Source organism: Phacochoerus africanus, chromosome 4 (assembly GCF_016906955.1).
Source record: "Phacochoerus africanus isolate WHEZ1 chromosome 4, ROS_Pafr_v1, whole genome shotgun sequence".
Lineage (NCBI taxonomy): Eukaryota > Metazoa > Chordata > Mammalia > Artiodactyla > Suidae > Phacochoerus > Phacochoerus africanus.
This window is the reverse complement of record NC_062547.1, coordinates 60,702,657-60,725,030: the sequence shown is the minus strand read 5'-3', so window position 1 is coordinate 60,725,030 and position 22,374 is coordinate 60,702,657. Positions and strand designations below refer to the sequence as shown.

The 22,374-nt window shown below is 48.6% G+C and overlaps 1 protein-coding gene across 1 annotated transcript in view; it reads left to right on the top strand.

The window, feature by feature from the left end:
* Nucleotides 1-15,209: 15,209 nt before the first annotated feature.
* PGPEP1 (pyroglutamyl-peptidase I) overlaps nucleotides 15,210-22,374 on the top strand; it is a 31,364-nt gene continuing 24,199 nt past the window's right edge. Inside the window, exons 1-2 of the mRNA XM_047776551.1 lie at nucleotides 15,210-15,348; nucleotides 17,363-17,415. Coding sequence (XP_047632507.1) covers nucleotides 15,315-15,348; nucleotides 17,363-17,415 — 87 coding nt within the window. The 5' untranslated portion in view covers nucleotides 15,210-15,314. The remainder of the gene's footprint in view (nucleotides 15,349-17,362; nucleotides 17,416-22,374) is intronic.

The window sequence follows — 22,374 nt, the reverse complement described above, 5'->3', positions numbered from 1 at the left end:
TTCATCCCATGCCTCTCTGCCAGCAATCCTTGTAGTTCTTGGCAGAGATTCCTCTGTCATCACATGGCTTTTTTCTGTCTCTGTGTCTCAACTCTTCCTCTTTTTTTATGAAGGCATTCCTTTCTCGTATTAGGCCCTGCCTAAACTCAGGTTAAATTTCATCTTGAGATCCTTAATTATATCGACAAAGACTTTATTTCCAATAAGGCCATATTCACAGATATGGGGGTTAGAACTGATCTCTGTTATCGATGTTCTGTTGGAACTTAAGATACATTAGAATAGGAGTTCCCGTCGTGGCCGGCAGTAGAAACAAATCCGACTAGGAACCATGAGGTTGCAGCTTCAATCCCTGGCCTCTCTCAGTGGGTCAAGGATCCAGTGTTGCCAAGAGCTGTGGTGTAGGTCACAGACGCGGCTTGGATCTGGCGTTGCTGTGGCTCTGGTGTAGGCCGGCAGCAACAGCTCTGATTGGGCCCCTAGCCTGGGAACCTCCGTATGCCGTGGGTGTGGCCCTAAAAAGACAAAGACAAAAGACATACACACACAAAGATATGTTAGAACATATCTTTTTAGGAACACTACTCAATCCACTACATCAAGTATTAGCTGTGATTTCTTTGAGCATAGACATTTATTTGAATAGTTCACTCTCCAAGGTCACCATGCATGTACTTTCACTCATGAGCCTAAAATACAATTACACTGCAGCCTAAATTTCCAGGAGTGGTCCAGCTGTATGACCATCGAGGGTCCCTTACTCTGCATGACTTTCACACACACCTTGACCTTCAGGCTTGTACATGAGCAATAAGTGTCCTCCTCCAGTGACTACCATTCTCTGGGCCTCCTGAGTGTCAGCATTGGCCTGAGAGTTTTTTCTATTTATTTATATTTTTATTTTTGCTTTTTAGGGCCACAACCGCAGCATATGGAGTTTCCCGGGCTAGGGGTCAAATCGGAGCAGTAGCCGCCAGCCTAAGCCACAGCCACAGCAACATGGGATCCAAGCCGTGTCTGTGACCTACACCACAGCTCATGGCAACGCTGGATCCTTAACCCACTGAGTGAGGCTAGGGATCGAACCCACAACCTCATTGATCCTAGTCAGATTCTTTAACCACTGAGCCATGACGGGAACACCAGAGACAGGCTCTTCCAGCTGAAAAGACCCTATGCCTTACAGAGCCATCTCCAGGAGCCCCTGATGCTCAGCTTCTCAATAAAAGATTCCCCGGCATCAGGTCTCAGAAACTTGGGTTAGAAGAGAATGGGAACCCACAGGCCCCGTCACCTCCTACCAGGCAGGTTTAAGGCACTAAAATCTCCCCTCCAGGACCTGGTGAGGAGAGAGGGGTCTGGTGACCAGCTTTGCAGTGAAGGAACTGAGTGGGTCAGACGTGTTCTTCCATCTCCCTTCTCTTTATTTTTTTTTAATTTATTTTTTTATTTTATGATTTTTACTTTTCCATCATAGCTGATTTACATCCTTTCTATTTATTTATTTATTTATTTACTTACTTACTTATTTTTTTTTTTGCCTTTTCTAGGGCCGCACCCGCAGCATATGGAGGTTCCCAGGCTAGGGGTCTACATCCCTTCTCTTTAAAAGCAGGAATACAGGAGTTCCAGTCGTGGTGCAGCGGAAACGAATCTGATTAGGAACCATGAGGTTGCGGGTTTCGTCCCTGGCCTCGCTCAGTGGGTTAAAGATCCGGCATTGCCGTGAGCTGTGGTGTAGGTCACAGACGCAGTTCGGATCTGGTGTTGCTGTGGCTCTGGTGTAGGCCAGCAGCAACAGCTCCGATTGGACCCCTAGCCTGTGAACCTCCATATGCCATGGGTGTGGCCCTAAAAAAGACAAAAAACAAAAACAAAAACAAAAAAAACAGGAATACAGCTCTTCCTCAACTTACATTCAGGTTACATCCCACTAAATCCATCGTAAGTGGAAAATAGAAATTGCAGATGCATTTAATACATTTAACTTACTAAACATCATACCTTAGCTTAGCTAAGCCTAGCCTAACCTATCTTAAACTTTCTCAGAACACTCACATTAGCCTGCAGTTGAGCAAGATCGAACATGAAACTATTTTATTTATTTATTTATTTATTTTATTTTTTGTTTTTTTGCCTTTTCTTGAGCTGCTCCCGAGGCATATGGAGGTTCCCAGGCTAGGGGTCGAATTGGAGCTGCAGCCACGGGCCAACGCCAGAGCCACAGCAACACAGGATCTAAGCCGCGTCTGCAACCTACACCACAGCTCATGGCAACGCCAGATCCTTAAACCACTGAACAAGGGCAGGGATCGAATCCACAACCTCATGGTTCCTAGACGGATTTGTTAACCACTGAGCCACGACAGGAACTCCAAAACTATTTTATAATAAAGTGTTGAATAGCTTATGTGATTTATTAAATACCGTACTGAAAGTAAAAGAACAGTTGTAAGTGTATCCCTTCTTTACCATTGTGAGCATATGACTGACTGGGAGCTGAGGCTCGCTGCTACTGCTGAGCATCATGAGAAAGTACCTTACTACATATCACTAGCCTGGGAAGGGATCAAAATTAAAAGTTCAGGGAGTTCCCGTCATGGCGCAGTGGTTAACGAATCTGACTAGGAACCATGAGGTTGCAGGTTCGGTCCCTGGCCTTGCTCAGTGGGTTAAGGATCTGGCGTTGCCGTGAGCTGTGGTGTAGGTTGCAGACCCGGCTCGGATCCCGCATTGCTGTGGCTCTGGCGTAGGCCAGTGGTTACAGCTCCGATTAGACCCCTGGCCTGGGAACCTCCATACGCCGCAACTGCAGCCCTAAAAAGCCAAAAAAAAAAAAAAAAAATTCAAAGTTCAATTTCTACTGAATGCTTTCACACATTGTGAAGTCGAAAACGCTAATGTCAAACCATCTTAAATTGAGGACTGTCTGTAATCATCTCTGCCAATCGGGGTTACTGTGTGGAGTGATCAAATGTGAAACCCATATAAAGTGTGAAGCACCTGGTAGCCCTGAACCAACAGTTGTCCTTCATGTCTTTTTTTTTTTTTTTTGTCTTTTTGCCTTTTTCTAGGGCCACACCCACGCATATGGAGGTTCACAGGCTAGGGGTCGAATCGGAGCTGTAGCTGCCGGCCTACACCACAGCCACAGCAACTCAGGATCCGAGCTGCGTCTGCGACCCCCACCACAGCTCATGGCAACGCCAGATCCTTAACCCACTGAGCAAGGCCAGGGATCAAACTCTCAACCTCATAGTTCCTAGTCGGATTCATTAACCACTGAGCCACAACGGGAACTCCCCTGTCCTTCATGTCTTAAAATGGGATCTGCCCTCCCCCAGAAGCTGACCCTGAGATGAGGACTCACAGACACATAGAGTATGCCAGGGGGAAAACACCAGAAGCCCCCATTGGGAATGGATACCTGAGATAGGGAGGGAAGGAGCTCTGCAGTGGACACTGATGAGCAGGTGACAAAGTGGGCAACTGAGGGTTAGTACAGATGTGGACCTTCGGGAATCAACATAAGAGCTTGTGTCTCATAGAGGCCCCACCCAGGGTCAGGGCAGCGTTTATTTCCGCCTTCATCATTGGCTTGAGCATGCTCCCAGGGTTGCTGGTGAGGTCTGGAAAGTGTGCAGAACGCTGGTTATGCTAACTGGGTTAAGGTGACTAGCCAAGTATTGTTTGCCGCAGGTAAAGGCCGTTGTGATGTAAACAATAGAAACTGGGATACATGAAGTGCTCCAGCAACAACACGCTGGTAGAAGTAGGAAGAAAATCGCATGTCGGTTCACATCTTTGTGACTTTTCTAGACTTTTCTATGTGCAGTCTTTCTCCTTTTGCGCAAGGGATCAACTATTCATCCTTGAAAATTCTGCTTGGGTGACCCCGTGTGGCAGACTGCGATTACTGCAGTTTGAGTTAGCTCTTTCAACTCCGGAGTTGAAGTTCGGAGTTCTCCACCCACTTGGGCATAGTGATTGGTTAAAGGGGAACACGTGACCAACCGAGGGCCATTAGACTATCCCTTGGGAGGTCTAGGAGGAGAAGAGCGCTTTCCACAGAGGTTTTTAAAAGTGCGGTAGTGAAGGTCCTGTGCCATCACAATTGATCTTCTGGAATAAGTTCTTTGCCAGGTTGTTTGTTTTGTTTTTGTCTTTTCGTCACTTTAGGGCCGCACCGGCGGCTTGTGGAGGCTGCCAGGCTAGGGGTCCAATCGGAGCTATACGAGCTATCTGGCTACACCAGAGCCACAGCGACGCCAGATCCGAGCCGCATCTGCGACCTACACCACAGCTCACGGGATTGAAGGCCAGGGATCGAACCCGAAACCTCATGGTTCCTAGTCGGATTTGTTTCTGCTGCACCACGATGGGAACTCCTTTTTGCGGGTTTAATCTGAAATACAAAGGAATTCCTCTGTGGAGAAGAGGCATTGTTTGATCAGATATTCCTGAGGTTATAAGACATGACTTTCCACTTATAGGGGCCCAAGAATTTGTCCTTTGTTGCTTAATTGACTTGGAGTTTGGATACTGTCCTTAGCATTTGGCAGAGCCTGCACTAATGCACAGCTGCTCTTTGAACTTTTCAAAATCTAAACATTCCCCCCTAAACTTTTTTTTTTTTGGCTGTACCCTCAGCATATGGAAGTTCCTGGGCCTTCACCCTACACCTCAGCTGCAGCAACACTAGATCCTTAACTTGCTGTGCCAGGCTGCAGATAGAACCTGTGCCTAAGCAGTGACCTGAGCTGCTGCAGAGACAACACTATTCTTTCCAGTCCAGTTTAAATTGTATTTCCGGCAGCAGAAACCTAAAGAGTATGAACCAATGTACCTATTAAATTAATAAAGATACACTACCCTCCACTTTAAAAAAGGGGGGGAGGAGAGAAGAATCATAAAACTCAATGCTGGCAATGTTGTGAAACTGGTAGACATACGTTTTCTTTTTTTAATTTTATTTCTTTTTTTTTTCTTTTTTTTCTTTTTAGTGTTTTGGCCACACCTGCGGCATGTGGAAGTTCCCTGGGCATGGGACTGAACCTGTGCCACAGCAGTGACTCAAGCCACAGCAGTGACAATACTGGATCCTTAACCCATGTGCTATCAAGAAACTCCTGTTTTCTTTTAAGGAGGGAAAAATGGCTTTATGTTTGAAAATCTATAAAAGTGTCATACCCTGAAACTCAGTAATTTCTGCTAAGGAGGTCTTACAAATGAGGGGAACTGCTCTATGCCAAGGCCTTGCAGCAATGTTGCCAATTTTAAAACAAGAGAAAGAATGTAAATGTCTAACAGCCGTGGACTGATTGAGGAAGCTATGTTTCTTCCATTAGACAGAATATTTTAAATGTATTAAAAAATTATATGTAGGAGCTCTCATCATGGCTCAGCAGAAATGAATCTGACTAGCATCCATGAGGATGTAGATTCAGTCCCTGGCCTCAATCAGTGGGTTAAGGATCTGGCATTGCTGTGGTTGTGGCTGTGGCTGTAGCCAGCAGCTACAGCTCCAATTCGACCCCTAGCCTGGGAACCTCCATGTGCCACGGATGCGGCCCTAAAAAGAAAAAAAAAAAATTTATATGTAGGGGTTCCTGCTGTGGCACAGCGTTTTAGGAATCCGGCATTGCTTCTGAGGTGGTGCAAGTTCTGTCTCTGTCCCAGTGCAGTGGGTTAAGGATCTGTCATTGCTGCAGCTGTATCATAGGTAGCAGCTGCTGCTCAGATTCACTCCCTGGCGTAACTTCCATATCAAGCCATAAAAGAAAAAAAAGGAAATCCACCTCCACCCCACTCCCTCCAGATGGTGGGCTGAACTGAGTGGCTGGATTCTAATGAACAGAGAAAAGGGAAAATAATAACTCACCAGTGGAGACATCAGGCAGACATCACCTGTAGTGGATTGAATGGTGGCTCCTTCAACACATGTCCAAGATCTGACCCCAAGTAACTGGGAATGTGACCTTATTTGGAAAAAGAGTCTTTTTCAGAGGTAATTAAGTTGAGGATTCTGGGATTTAGGATGGAGCCGGAGCCCAATGACTGGTGTCCTTCTAAGAGAAGGTAGAGGGAGATCTGAGGCGCAGACATAGAAGCCAGAGACTGGGATTGGGCTGATGGGGCCACAAGCCAAGGAGAACCCGGAGGCCTGAGTGGCTGGACAAGGCAAAGAAGAGTTCTTCCATAGGGCCTCTAGAGGGAACGAGGCTCTGCCCACACCTTGATTTCAGTCTTCCAGCCTCTTGAACCACAAGAGAGTAAATTTGTATCGTTTAAGCCACCTAGTTTGCAGTCATTTGTTACTATAGCCATGGGAGCCTCATACACCGCCTTAACAAGATGATTCATATCGCACCACTATGCTTACTCAATCAGTCCACTACTGTTAGACTTTTATATTCTTCCTGTTGTTTTAAAATTGGCAACATTGGCGTTCCTGTGGCGGCTCAGTGGTTAACAAGCGAGACTAGTATCCATGAGGACATGGGTTCGTTTCCTGGGCTCACTCAGTGGGTTAAGGATCCAGCGTTGCCATGAGCTGTAGGTTACAGATGTGGCTCATATCTGGCGTTGCTGTGGCTGTGGCATGGGCCAGTGGCTATAGCTCGGATTAGACCCCTAGCCTGGGAACTTCCATAGGCCGCAGGTACAGCCCCAAAAAGACCAAAAAAGGAGTTCCCGTCGTGGTCCAGTGGTTAACGAATCCAACTAGGAGCCATGAGGTTGCGGGTTAAGGATCTGGTGTTGCCGTGAGCTGTGGTGTAGGTTGCAGACGTGGCTCGGATCCCGCATTGCTGTGGCTCTGGCATAGGCTGATGGCTATAGCTCCTTTTATACCCCTAGCCTGGGAACCTCCGTATGCCGCAGGAGCGGCCCTAGAAAAGGCAAAAAGACACACACACACAAAAAAAGACCAAAAAAAAGGCAACATTGTTGTAAGACCTTGGCATAGAGCAATTCCTCTCATTTGCAAGACCTCCTTAGCATAAATTTTCAGAAATGAATTACTGAATTTCAGGGTATGACATTTTATAGATTTTCAAACATTAAGCCGTTTTTCCCTACTTGAAAGAAAATATAGGAGTTTCTTGATGGCACATGGGTTAAGGATCCAGCATTGTCACTGCTCTGGCTTGGGTCGCTGCTGTGGCTCGGGTTCAATTCTTGGCCTGGGGGACCTCCACATTCCTCAGGTGTGGCCAAAACAGAAAAAAAAAAAGAAAAAAAGAAATAAAATAAAAAAAGGAAATATATGTCTACCAGTTTCACAACACTGAAACCGTGTGGCCGCAGGACTCAGGGATCCTGGACATGGTAAGGTGAGAAGGGTGCCTCACCTCTATGATTTTCCTCAAACACCTGTAACACCATTCTTTATTTTATTTTATTTTATTGTCTCTTTAAGGCCACACCTGAGGCATATGGAAATTCCCAGGCTAGGGGTCCAGTCGGAGCTGCAGCTGCCAGCCTATGCCACAGCCACAGCAACTCTAGATCCGAGCCACGTCTGCGACCTACACCACAGCGCACGCAACACTGGATCCTTAACCCACTGAGTGGGGCCAGAGATCAAACCTGCATCCTCATGGATACTAGTTGGGTTCGTTAATCACTGAGCCACAATAGGAACTCCTCAACTTTTCTGTAGCTCTGAACGTTTTCAAATATAAAAAGCTTATTTTAAAAAATCACATGTAAAATACATGCTACGTGTGACACAGCTTTTAACCTCAAGATGCATTGTGCAACGTAATTGTGATAAGGAAGAAGAAGAGGAGGAAGAGGTGCTTGTGCAGGCTGGGGGTTCAGTTCCTCCTTGAATCCTGACATCTTATCCATGAGGTGTTTTCAGGGTTTTCTTCCATGTGACAGGAGGGGAAACTGAGACACCACCCGTGCATTCCCCATCAGTACCAGTCTCTGAGCATCAAACACTCCTGGGACACAGCATCACCAGGAGATACGTAGACGGCTGTGTTGGACTTATTAGAGCGTTAAGATTTCCATTCTTGGAGATCCTGTCATGGCTCAGCGGTTAACGAATCCAACTAGGAACCATGAGGTTGTGGGTTCCATCCCTGGCCTCGCTCAGTGGGTTAAGGATCTGGCGTTGCTGTGAGCTTTGGTGTAGGTTGCAGATGCAGCTCGGATCCTGCATTGCTGTGGCTCTGGTATATGCCGGCAGCTACAGCTCTGAGTCGACACCTAGCCTGGGAATGTCCATATGCCTCGGGTGTGGCCCTGGAAAAGACAAAAAAAAAAATTTCTCTTCTTTAATTTTTTTTTTTTGGTGTTTTTTCTTTTAAGGCCGCACCCATAGTTTATGGAGGTTCCAGGCTAGGGGTGGAATCAGAGCTACAGCTGCCAGCCCATACCACAGCTCACAGCAATGCCAGAAACTTAACTCACTGAGTGAGGCCAGGGATCAAACCTACATCCTCATTATCCTAGTCAGCTTTGTTAACCGCTGAGCCACGAAGGAAACTCCTGGTTTCTACTGTTTTATGCTGCAGGTGGAAACTGCTCTTCCTCCCCACCCCCAGCAATGACTTTCACAGCTTCTGAGGACTGCCAGGACCTACTTGGCAAAAGAAACAGAGAAAAGAAAGAATATTTCCAGAAAACTGTATGCATCTTCTCTTTCTACTCTTTACTTTTTTGGCTGCACCCAGAGCATATGAAAGTCCCTTGGTCAGGGATCAAGTCTGAGCCACAACTTTGGTAATGCCAGGTCCTTAACCCACAGTGCCACAGTGGGAACTCTCATCTCTTTCAATCCAGCAGAAAATATTCCTGTATCCAGTGGAACATGGTTTTTTTCTTTTTTTTTCCCCTGCAAGGTACAGAAGTCTAATTTTTTTTGGTGTGTGAATAGTATGGATAGGTAAAATATAGTTTTGGGTTTTAAAAAAGTAACATCATGGACTGATGCATTTGTGATGCAGTGGGTTAAGGGTTGTCACTGCAGTGGCTCGGGTCACTGCTGTGGCTTGGGTTTAATCCCTGGCCTGGGAACTTCCACATGTCGCAGGCGATGCCAAAAAATAAATAAATAAAGTAACGTCATAATGACATTCCTAATTAGAATTAGTATGTCTGTTTTTGTATCTCTATATTGTATTGGAACACTTCATTATTTTGCTTTGATTAAAAATGGTTCAAATAGGTAATTCCCGTCGTGGCTCTGAGGTTAATGAACTGGCATCCATGAGGACACGGGTTTGATCTCTGGCTTTCCTCAGTGGGTTAAGGATCTGGCATTGCCGTGAGCTGTGGTGTAGGTAGCAGATGTGGCTCGGATCCCTTGTTGCTGTGGCTGTGGCATAGGCCAGCAGCTATAGCTCTGGATTGACCCCTAGCCTAGGAACCTCCATAAGCCACAAGTGTGGCCCTAAAAAGCAAAAAATAAATAAATAAATAAATAAAATAAAAAAAAATAATAATGTTCAAATAGATAAGAGGTCAGGTTTATAAAGACAGCGTACAGGAGTTCCTTGGAGGTACAGCGGGTTAAGGATCTGGCATTATCACTGCAGTGGCTTGGGTTGCTACTATGGCTAGGGTTTGATCCCTGACCCAGGAACTTCCACATGATACAGGTGTGGCCAACCCACCCCCCAAAAAAACACCCAGCATACAGAACTGTAAATAAAATGTGTGCAATGAATTGTCTCTTAGATAAAAAAAAAAAAAAAAAAAGAGGATGGGGCGCCAAGTGTAGAAACTCAGAACAAATGTTTCCCACTGGACTTAGTGAACAATTTGATGCCTTCAAACATCTCCCAATGGGACTCCCGGCCTGGGAACTTGCATATGCTGCGGTGTGGCCTTAAAAAGATTAAAAAAAAAAAAAAGAAAAGTAAAAAGGAAAACATCTCCTAATGGAATCCTTAAGACCACGGGCGGGGCTTTGTCACCTCAAGGGGTCAGTCACTCAGTCAACTTTGCTGAGTTTCTCTTTCTGTCTCCATCCTGGGCCAGGTCTGCTGATTGACATGTCCTCAGCCTTGGGGACGCTCTGTCAAGGCTGAGGCACTGGGGGACTTTGGGCAGAGTTTTCTTAGGAACTTCCTGATATCTGTCTGTATCTCAAAAGTTGGAAACCCATTCACCTGCAGCCCCAAATTGAAAAAAAAAAAAAAAAAAGGAAGGAAGGACATTCTGATTTTGCAGGAAGGGGGACCCATTCCAGGGCCTGAGAATTGGCTCTTGTCTAAAACTCAGAAATGAACTGTCCAAGTGACTTGATTGGGAAGGGGCGCCCAGGTGGAGAGCAGCAAGGTAAAGGCACCCAGGAGAAACACTCTGCTACACGTGGCTCACAGCCTCTGGTTTTATGGGAATAGGGTTAGTTTCTGGGTTGTGTCTGGACAATTGTCTTGCTCTGCTGGAATAGGTCTGGCTCAGGGTTCTTCTCTGTGGCTCTCACATCTCTCGGCCAAGATGGATTCCAGGGAAGAGGATCCTGGGAGGTTGGTTATCTCCTCCCTCCTATTCTCCTATTGGCCCCTCCCTCAGATCCTCCAGTTAGTCTTCAGGGCAACATCATGTGCCTTTTTTTTTTTCGTCTTCTATAGGGCAGCACCCATGGCATATGGAAGTTCCCAGGCTAGGGGGCAAATTGGAGCTGCAGCTCCCAGCCTATGCCATAGCCACAGCAGCACAGGATCTGAGCCATGTCTGCAACCTACACCACAGCTCACGGTAACACTGGATCCTTAACACACCAAGGGAGACCAGGTATTGAACCCGTGTCCTCATGGATACTAGTCAGGTTCGTTACTGCTGAGCCACAAGGGGGAACTCCAGCACTGCGTTCCTTGTCAGGGCCTCCTGCTGTGCGACAACTCTGGCAAGCAGCTATTGTCTTGTCTGGCCAAAGTAGGCAGTTTCAGTCAATGGTCCCCTGACACCGACACATGCTACGACATGGATGAACCTTGAGGACATTAAGCTAAATGAAATAAACCAGTCACAAAAAAACAAGTACTCTCTGATTCTCCTCATGTGAGATCCCTAGAAGTAGTCAAGTCCACAGAGACAGAAAGCAGAAAGGTGGGTGCCAGGGGCTGGGGGTGCAGGGAGTGGGAAGTGTTTTTTCATGGGTACAGTTTCTGCTTTGCAAGATGAAAAGAGTTCCAAAGATGGGTTGCACTGCCATGTGAAGAATACACGTTTAACCTTGCGGATCTGTACACTTAAAAAGGGTAAATTTTATGTAGGTTTTCGCATGTTAAAAAAAGAAAATCGGAGTTCCCGTCGTGGCGCAGTGGTTAACGAATCCGACTAGGAACCATGAGGTTGCGGTTTTGGTCCTTGCCCTTGCTCAGTGGGTTAACGATCCAGCGTTGCCGTGAGCTGTGGTGTAGGTTGCAGACGCGGCTCGGATCCCGCGTTGCTGTGGCTCTGGCGTAGGCCGGTGGCTACAGCTCCGATTCAACCCCTAGCCTGGGAACCTCAATATGCCGAGGGAGCGGCCCAAGAAATAGCAACAACAACAACAACAACAAAAAAGACAAAAGACAAAAAAAAAAAGAAAAGAAAATCTAGGAGTTCCCGTCATGGCGCAGTGGTTAACGAATCCAACTAGGAACCATGAAGTTGCAGGTTTGATCCCTGGTCTTGCTCAGTGGGTTAAGGATCCAGTGTTGCTGTGAGCTGTGGTGTAGGTTGCAGACATGACTCGGATCCCGCATTGCTGTGGCTCTGGCATAGGCTGGTGGCTATAGCTCCAATTCGACACCTAGCCTGGGAACCTCCATATGCAAATGGCAAAAAGACCAAAAAAAAAAAATTAAAATTAAAAAATAAAAAATAATAAATAAATAAATAATCTAGCAGTGTGTTTTAAACAAGGGAGTGTCCGTATCATTTATTTCTGATTCGTTGATGCTGGTACACAGTGGAAGAAATGTTGAGGATGTCTCCTCCCCACCCCCACTTTCATCTCTCCCACATCCTGGTTCCCTCCCCAAAGGCCCCCCCACCCCCACCCCGCTCTTATCAATTTCTTGCCCTTCCTTCCTGAGATATTTTCCGCATTTGCAAACGCATCTTTCTCTTACATTTGTTTTGTAATCCATCAATGCTTCCACACTGATTTTATTATTGTTATTATTGTGATAAAACATACATAACACTTACTACATAAACCATTTTAAAGTGTACAGTCCAGTGGCATTAAATGTATTCACCATGTTGTGCAACCATTGCCTTTTATCTAGTTTCAGAACACTTTCATCACCCCAAAAAACCTTGTCCCCATTAGAGGTCACTTTCTTTTTTTTTCCTTTATTTGAATACAAAAGTATTTATTTTATAAACTTTATATTTAAAATAGAATTTTAACTTGTCTACTCACAAAACCTAGTTCAAAACATGATACATTTATCTCTCTAGCGGATCTCATGTTACTATTTTACAAACAACACTGAATTTGTAATTATGTTATATTAAGAACCTGTACTAAATGAAGTCGTTATTTTATCAGAAAACATTTCCCTTTAATTTTAAAAAGTGCCTTTTTATTTTTATGGCTTTTTAGGGCCAGGCTAGGAGTCAAATCAGAGCTGTAGCCACTGGCCTACACCACAGCCACTGTAATGCCAAATCTGAGCCAGATCTGCAACCTACAACCATAGCTCACGGCAACGCCAGATCCTTAACCCACTGAGCAAGGCCAGGGATCAAACCCGCAACCTCATGGTTCCTAGTCGGATTCGTTAACCACTGCACCAAGACGGGAACTCCATGGCAACACTGCATCTTTAACCCACTGTGCTGGGTCGAGGATTGGACCTGCATCCTGGCACTGCAGAGACTCTGCTGATCCATTGCACCACAGCAGGAACTCCAACCATCTTATTTTTTTAAAAAAAGAGCTCTCCTGGAGTTCCTGTTGTGGCTCAGTGTTAACAAACTCGATTGGTATCCACAAGGACTTGAGTTTGATCCCTGGCTTCTCTCAGTGGGTTAAGGATCCGGTGTTGCCGAGAACTGTGGCGTAGGTTGCAGATTCGGCTTGGATCTGCCATTGCTGTGGCTCTGGCCTAGGCTGGCAGCTACGGCTCCAATACAACCGCAAACCTTGGAACTTCCATATGCAGTGGGTGCAGCCCTAAAAAGACAAAATAAAATTTTTTTAAAAAAAGAGCTCTGGAGAGTTCCCGTTGTGGTGCAGTGGAAACAAATTTGATAAGTTATCAATGAGGTTGTGGGTTCGATCCCTGGCCTCACTCAGTGGGTCAGGGATCTGGGGTTGCCATGAGCTGTGGTGTATGTTGGTTGCAGTCTTGGCTCGGATGCTGAATTGCCATGGTTGTGGCATAGGCTGGCAGGCAGCTGTAGCTCCAATTTGACCCCTAGCCTGGGAACTTCCATATGCCGCAGGTTTGGCCCTAAAAAGGAAGGAAAAAAGAGAGAGAGAGAGAGAGAGAGAGGGAGAGAGAACACAGAGTTCCTGCTGTGGCTCAGCAGGTTAAGAACCTGACTGGTATCCATGAGGTTGTGGGGTCCATCCCTGGCCTCGCTCAGTGAGTTAAGGATCTAGCATTGTTGCAAGCTGTGGTATGGGTTGCAGATGAAGCTGGAATCCGGTGTTGCTGTGGCTGTGGGGTTGGCCGGCAGCTGTAGCTCTGATTTGACCCCTAGCCTGGGAACCTCCATATGTCACAGGTGCAGCCCTAAAAAGAGAGAGAACACCAGTGACGTGCTTAAACAGGGCCTGCATGCTGTGAACATGAGCTTTTACTCCTAGTCACTCTTGGCGGTAGCATGTGACTCAGTTTCTCTGATGACTAAGGTTGGGTGCTATCAGTTTCCTCTTTCTTTCCAGTGCAGTGGGGGAAAATGAAATCTCTCTCCACAGCCCCGGCTTCTAGCAAAACATGCTCTTTGTATCAGACACTTATTACATGTTTGAGTTCTAAAACTTGATTCTTGGTAAGATTTTTGTTTCATTCTCTTTTTCAACTTGGCTGAGGTCTCGCTCCCATAGCCAGCCCAGGCCGAATTCTACCTGAAGCTGCCAGAGACCAAAATAGCCGCTGAGTGTGTGACCTCTGGTCTGAGCTTGCAAACAAGGCTCCTGGGCAGTTCAGAGAACACTGCCTTGCATATTCTGAGGCTTGGGCCAGAGGCAGACGGTCCTTGGTCAGAGTCCTGGCTAATCTGGGGCCAAGGCTGCTTGGAATGAGATTTTGGCGACCCAAGTCCAAGGTCCAGATCTGTTTCTAAGGACGTGGCCAGAAACTCAGCTTTATTTTTCTGGCTATTTTTGGAGGAACGATGGCCTCTGCTGAAGTGAGTTGGGAACCTCCTGTGTGCCAGGCACACAGCTCTAACAAAGACATGCCCTTGCCCTGGAAGTCAGGGCAGGAAAATGGGAAATAAATCAGAAAAGCAGTGCCTATTAAAGAATAATTTCTGAATGTAAGCGCTGCTGTGAAGAGGATGAAACAAGGAAATGAGACAGACCTACTGGGGTGGTGGTGCGGTGGGGTGAGGAGGGTCACTAGGAGGAGGTGATGTTCCAGCTGAGCCCTGAAGGAGAAGCAGCTAGTTTTGCAGGTACCTGCAGGGCATGTTCCAGGCAGAGGGAACAGCAAGTGCAAAGGCCCTGAGGTGAGACTGTGTTAGGCTCCAGGACAACTGCTGGGGTTACAGCAGCTGTCTATTGGGGAGCTAAAGGGAGGGGAGGCCAAGGTTAAGGGGCCACATCAGCCTCCTTAGCAACATAGGACCCTACTCTGGGCACCACCCAACCGTGGGTGCGGGGTTTTCACTTTATTTCACTATCCCCTCAACCTCCTGGCTTGAACGCCGCTTCTGGGACCTCAGGAGGCTTTAGGTAAGTAGTCTTCGATACTACGGCTCAGTTTTCTCATCTGTAAAAGGGGCCAAATGATGGAGCTTTGCTCACAGGGGGGTGGGGGCCAGCGATGTTCATAGCAGGCGCTCAGTGAACCCTTGCGGAATAAATGACCAGCTCATGCCTAGCGTCTGCCACAGCCTTCGGGATGAAGTGTCCCCATCTTACACATGGGGAAACTGAGGCTGCGAGCCAAGCGCTCCTAACGTGAAAGTTAAGGATGGGGCGCGCACGCTGCGTCTCGGGTCGGGGACGCGCACGCCTAGCCGCCCGGCTTGGGGCGGGGTCGAGGGCGGGGCCGGATTCAGGGGCGGGGCCGCGCGGGGTCCCGCGGCAGCGGCGGCGGCGGAGGCGGCGGCGGCGGCGGCTGCGGACTGGTCAGCTTGCCAGTCCCAGCAGGAGCGAGTCAGAGGTGCAGCCTGCGCCCGCCATGGAGCAGCCCAGGAAGGCGGTGGTGGTAACGGGTACGCGGGCAGTGTACCGATGGCGGCCGCGGCGGCAGCGGCCCCGGGGCAGGGGTTGGGTCGGGCGGCTTCAGAACCAGTTGGGCCGGGAGGAGCGCGGTGGCCCGGGCGGGGCAAGTGCTAGAAGTGTCCCAGGTTTGGAAGGTGTCATCGTCCGCGGGAGCCCAGCTGAGTCCGCGCGACAGAGAAAGTGGAGAAAGGGGTGCCCCTGTGGTCCTACTGTCAGGGTCTGGGGCAGGGAAGGACGTGGGGGTCTTGGCAAGTGACCCACACGGAGCAGGCCCCTTTCGCGTCCTTCCTTACCCAGTTGGGGACAGTAACTCTCTGAGCACCTGTTTGTTCTGTCTGCCTGGCCAGCAGGCTGGACCGGGCTCTTCCCTGCCCCTCCCTAAGTCAGATTTGTCACCACCCCCGGTCCCAGGGGACAAAGGCCGATTTGCGGGCAGGAAGTGCCCCGGTGACAAATGAATGTCTTGCCAGCCACTGCTCCCCGAGCCTTGCGCCAACGGGGGGCTGCTCCCCGGAGGCGGGGGCAGATGGAGTTCGGTGGACCTCGGTTGCCCGGCCACTCTCTCGGTTGCCCCAGGGACCGTCTTGGTCAAAATCTTTAATGCCCAGGTTGTTTGTGTGTCAGCCTGCCCCCCCCCCCCCCGCCCCGCTGTCACCAAGTCCGAGAAACTAACTTTTCCTTCTTGAGGAGACTCCGCCTTGGGTCCTCGTGGGCGTCAACTTCCGCCAGGCCTCTGGTGGGAGGGTGTCATTTTGACCCTCAGTCTGGAGGAGTCGGAGTGGGAAATCCAAGTTCAAACAGGTGTTTTGTGGCCCAGGGAGATTGGGGCTGGTCCTGGAATTCCCAGGAAGATAGAAGTCCCTTACCTGGCTAATATGTGTGTCATATTGCCAGAGGGTCACTGTCCTCTGCAGCCCTCCTCTATCTGCTTACTTATTACTCTCCTGCTAACTCTGCAGGCAGCCACCAGACTGGGCATTTTTCTTGCATGAGCTCATTACATCGTCAGTGTCTCCATTTTGCAGAGGGGAAAACTGAGGCTCACAGAGGTCACCTTGTTTGTAAGTGGCTGAGCTGGGACTCATACCTGGTCTATGCAGGAGGAAGAAAGGGATGGAGAGGTTCTGACCCTACTTGGGGGTCCCCTCCAGGCAGAGGATCCTTCCTAGGGCCGTGATACCACTTGGGACATTCAGCCCAGCTATGGTTCAATGATAGCCTCTCTTGGAGATGTTTATTTTTTAGGCAGTTTGTTGGGGTGGTTAGAAGAGGGAGGCCATGGGCTCTCATGGGTTCGGGTTTGAATCCCTGCTCTTTTGACTTCTTGCTGTGTGACCTTGGGCAGCTGGCTTCACCTCTCTGTGCCTCAGCCCCAGCTCCTGTGAAATGGGCCCAGGAAATACCCTTGCCTGAAAGGGGATGTCCAGTGAGGCTGAATGCCACAGTGCATGCAGAGCACTTAGCACCTCCTTCGGTAACTGCTTAGTTTGAAATGGGGCCTGGAGTTTGAGTGAGAAGGAGGGTGGCGGGATGATGTCTGGACAGCGTGCCTCCCTTAAAGGCCATTCCTCATCAGGTGATGTGTCATGGAGCACCTCTGGCCCTGCAGTTCCAGACTTCAGGGAAAAGGCACAAATACAGTGATACAATAATTATATTTGGGGGTCAAGGGTGGGGGAATAAGTTGAGAAGGGAATAAGGCCAGCATTTTCTGGGGGAAAAGAGGCCACTGGCCCCTTGCTGGGCATGAAGTTCAGGTGAAGGTGAGGACAAGAAAGGACTCATAGTTTCAGTTAAGAGCAGACAAGTATGTGTGGTGGAGGGCTCTGAAGGGCCACTGGGTGCACCCCAGAATCGGGATCAGGCCCCCCACATTGTCCCAGGTAGCAGCTGCTCCTGATGTTCCCTGCTTCATCCTGCTGGATGAAGGCAGCAGCTTAGCCCTGGGCAGACCAGTAGGGGCCACTGGGTGGTGACATGCTGCTTTTATTTTTTTTTTTTCAGGGTTTGGCCCTTTTGGGGAACACACCGTGAACGCCAGCTGGATTGCAGTCCAGGTAACTGGATCCAGAGGGTAGGAATCAGGCTTGGGGCTGGGTTTTCCCTGGAAATATTTGGCACCAAAGAAAGAAAGGAATCTACAAAGAAATCAATCTCCAGAAGAGTTCCCTTGTGGCACAGTGGGTTGAGGATCTGGCATTGTGGCTGCAGCGGCTCAGGTCACTGCTGTAGCACAGATTGGATCCCTGGCCCCAGAACTTCTATGTGCCACTGGCTCAGCAACTCCCCCACCCCCCAAAAAAAGGAGTTCCCATCGTGGCGCAGCGGAAATGAATCCGACTAGGAACCATGAGGTTGCGGGTTCAATCCCTGGCCTTGCTCAGTGGGTTGGGGATCCAGCACTGCCGTGAGCTGTGGTGTAGGTCACAGATGTGGCTTGGATCTGGCGTTGTTGTGGCTGTGGAGTAGGCTGGCAGTAACAGCTCCGATTAGACCCCTAGCCTGGGGAGCTCCTTATGCCATGGGAAGCGGCCCTAAAAAGACCAAAAAAAAAAGTCTCCTGTGATGCTTCCTGAGAGATATTTAAGTCTGATGTACATTTCCCCTTAGGTAGTTACCACTGTAGCTTGCATTTACTGAGTGCTTGCTCTGCTCCAGGCGTTTTTTTTTTTTGCTGTCCAGTGTGCCAAATTCTTCCAACAACTCTTAGGTGCAGTTATTCTTGTGCCTACTTTCCAGATGAGGAAACTGAGGCCCAGAGAGAGTTATGTCAGGACTTCCAGCTCAGAAACCAGAGTTTAGGGCAGCGGGACCAGGCAGGGGTATTAACCTTGTAGAGGTGGGTGCAGTGACCCTCAGCATTGCCTCCTGGCAGCTGGAGGAAGAGAAGGCTGCATTTTGGGTAGGGCAGGAGGGTCTTTCCCACTGTCCCAAGCCTCGCAGTTTCTTTGTCAGATGGGGCATTTGGAGGAACAGACTGGGGAACAATGGGCAGAGAGAAAGAGAGAAACCTTTTCTCCTTATATAAATCAGATCTGCAGAGACCGGAGCCAAACTCATGTTAATCCTAGCCCATTAGCTGCTTGATTTAAAGCATCCCCTGCTTTCCACTCCAGAGCCCTGAATTTGGAGAAAAATCCATGTTGAAACCTCAGGGTGTCAACTCCTAGTTGGGCCTCCCCACTTTTTTTTAAAAATTACCTCTGGTCCAGACCTCAAAATCTTGGCCACATTCCTCCCTCCTTTTTAAAAAAATATCACCCCACTTTGCTATCGGGACAGAAGGACAGGGTCCCCAGGACCTTGCAGATGGGAGCATGTCTGAGGCCCTGCTGGTCGCACCCGCTCCCTGGAGCCCCAGACAAAAAGGAAACAGCGTGTTTCTGAAGACGTGTGTGTCTGGCTTTGTGCGAGTTTCAGACAGGAGTCTTCACGGGGCTGAGTGGACACAAAGCCGTGTGTCTGAATTCCTGGGCCCCAGACACTATGATCTGCATCTAAATAGGAGAAAAATCAATTAAACAATCTTTGGAAATCCCTCCGAGCCTTGGGACTCGGACGGTGTGGGATGGCGGCTTTTAATCCTGCTGCTGGCGGGGCAATACTCCTTATATTTTAGTCGTCCATCGCTCCAGACCTCACCTCTAGAAGACTTTCAATTTTCCTCCTCAAGTTTATGAAACAAGAAGAGAAGATTCCCCACCAGTCCCTGGCTAAAAAGATACCAAGCTTCCCAGATCTGATTGTTTCCATTTAAGAAAACGAAACTGGAGTTGTACACACATACCCTGAGTGCACACAGCTCTGTAGCTCCATGAAATTTTACACGTGTACTTCCGCAGCACCTGAGTCCAGATCATGATCTAGAACATTCCTAGCCCCTTCTCTGTTCTCCCCCATTGCACAAGCTCCTCGAATCCTTTCCTTTCCCAGTATTCCTGCTGTGCCCCACCCTCACCCCAGGTATAAACCTCTCTGCTGACTTTATCACCACCAAAGTGCATTTTGCATGTTCTAGAACTTGGTGTCAGTGGAGTTGCACTTGGGTGCCTTCTGCATGGGGTGACTCAGAGCTGCTGGTGGTGCTTTTCAGTCATGGTGGATAAAAGAGATTTGCTCATAGGAAGGGTGTGGCTGTTGCAAGGGTCAGATCCATCCCTCAAGATGATATATTTCAGGGAGTTCCCTTTGTGGCTCAGCGGTTAACGAACCCGACTAGAATCCATGAGGATGAAGGTTTGATTCCTGGCCTCACTCAGTGGGTTAAGGATCTGGTGTTGCCATGAGCTGTGGTGTAGGTTGCAGACGTGGCTTGGATCCCACATTGCTGTGGCTGTGGTGTAGGCTGACAGTTGTAGCTCCAATTCAACTCCTAGCTCGAGAATTTTTTAAGTGCAGCCCTAAAAAAGCAAAAAAAAAAAAAAAAAAGGAAGAAGAAGACGAAAACATGCTTTGGAGTGTTCTTGGTGAGATCCAGACATGAGTTGTGAGCAACAATTGATGTCTCTCACCTCAAGCCAAAGATGGGTTTTTGGTTAGGCAGAGTGAGTGGCAGTTTCTCCTATTCCAACTGATTTTTCTGAAGCTCAAGTTGCCACCTGTGGAAGGAATTCCTTTTCCTCTCCCAGGGACCAGCTAACTTCCCTCTGTCTCTCCCCTCCTTCCTTCCTTTCTGTTTTCTTTTTACAACCACATCTGGGGCATATGGAAGTTCCCAGGCCAGGGGTCTAATCAGAGCTGCAGCTGTCAGCCTCAACCATGCCAACACCAGATCCTTAATCCACTGAGCGAAGGCAGGCATTGAACCTGCATCCTCACAGAGACAGAGTTGGGTCCTTAATTCGATAAGCCGCAATGGGAACTCCCCCCCCCCCTTTTTTTTTCTTTTTTGGTTTCACCCTTGGCATGTGGAAGTTCCTGAGCCAGGGATCGAACCCATGCCATAGCAGCAGTCTGAGCTTCTGAGCTGCTGCAGTGACAATGCCTGATCCTTAACTTGCTACACCACAAGAGAACTCTGCTCCCCTCCTTTCTGTCTCTCTCTGTTTGTTTCTCCCTGCATGTCTCTCTTTCTCTGTCTCTCTCTGGGTCTCTGTCCCCTTCTCTCTCCATATCTCTCTCCCTTTCAGTTTCTCTTGGCCTCTCGGTGGGTCTCTGTTTTTCCCTCCTTCTCTCTCACAGTCTGTGTCTCTCTCCCCTTCTCTCTCCATCTCTGTCTTTCTCTGCCTCTTCTCTCTCTCCTTCTCCCTCGCCTGTCTCATTCTCTCTCTCTCTGTCTGTCTTGTCTTTCTCTCTCATCTGACCTTCTTTCTCTATTCCCTGGATGAACTTGCGCCCCAGCAGAGAATGAACTGTTTTCCACATTCGGGCACATTCGGAAGGTGGGAGTTCTGGGGACAGAGGGGCAACCCCCCCTTTCATCTTTCCCAGGATAGCGATGCCCTTTAGCACCTCACTCCGGACAGACTGTACTTTTTTCTGATCTCCCTGAAGGTCTTGGGTGGTGGTCGTGGGATGCTGGCTGCGGGTCTCTCTTGCCCTAGGAGGCTCAGGTGGGTGTCAAGGGCTGGGACCTCCTTGGCTTGGGACCGTCTGGAGCCTCTCCTGCCCAAGCAGGGCAAGGAGGAAAAGGGTCACAGATCTTGGTGACATCACGGAACAATTACTGCCACAGTGAGTCTAGACAGACCTGCTAAGGATATTAACCAGGGAACAAAGGGGGTCTTTGTTGTGGGGTCAAGGGAATCAGTCAGACGCAGCCGCGCGGCGGGGTCTTGTCAGGTAGACGGGGTGTAGACAATGTGTTGTCTGGGGTGCACAAGCCCCGTTCCTTTCACGGTGTGTGCTTAGCGGCTGCGTTTGTTGCAAATTGTCGTGGGATTTGGGGTGCATTGCTACCCCCCGCACCACCAAGGAGAACTCTCCAGGCCTTTTGGAGCAAAGAATTTAGCTCAATTACGGGCCACACACTTTTCCTAACTTCAGATGAAGGTTGTAGATGCTCCCCCACTTTTGCCCCTATTAGAATTGGGGAATAATCTGTATAAAGACATATACAGATCTTTGGTGCTCCCATCACTATGGTGAAAAGTATTTATGCCCATGTCACCAATACTCTGATCAAGATGGCTGAGGAGTTCCCTCTACAGGCCAGCAGCTGCAGCTTCGATTGGATCCCTAGCCCGGGAACTTCCATGTGCTGCATGTGTGGCTGTAAAAAGAAAAAAAGAAGAAAATTGATGTGGGTGAATCTCCCAACTAATGCTTGGTAAATGTCACCCAAGTGGAACTGACCCTTGAGTTGCGGCTGTGAGGGTGCTCAGCACGTAGCACCTGTTCTGCTGAGGGAAGGGAGAAGACCCATCATAGTGAGGGACTACTGCCACCCCAAGCTGGGTGTCAAGCCTAGGACAGCAATCTCAGTTTGGGGACAACTCCCCAAGTGGAACTCTGAACAAATAAAGGTGATTATTTTTTATGGCTGCATCCTCAGCATATGGAAGTTCCCAGGCCAGGGACTGAATCTGAGTCACATAACTGTGGCAGCGCTGGATCCTTTAACCCACTACACTGGGCCAGAGATCAAACTCTCGTCTCTGCAGTGACCCAAGCTGCTGCAGTTGGATTCTTAACCCACCATGCTGTAGGGGGAACGACAAAGGTGATCCTTTTAAGTCCTCATTTTACCTGGGAGATGGATTTTTTTTTTTTTGTCTTTTTGCTATTTCTTGGGCCGCTCCTGCGGCATATGGAGGTTCCCAGGCTAGGGGTCTAATCGGAGCTGTAGCCGCCGGCCTATGCCAGAGCCACAGCAACTCGGGTCCGAGCCACGTCTGCAACCCACACCACAGTTCACAGCAATGCCAGATCCTTAACCCACTGAGCGAGGCCGGGGATTGAACCCGAAACCTCATGGTTCCTAGTCGGATTCATTAACCACTGCGCCACGACGGGAACGCCTAAAAATTTTTTTTGACAGATTACAAGAATCATGCAAAGAAGTCCTTTCACACCCA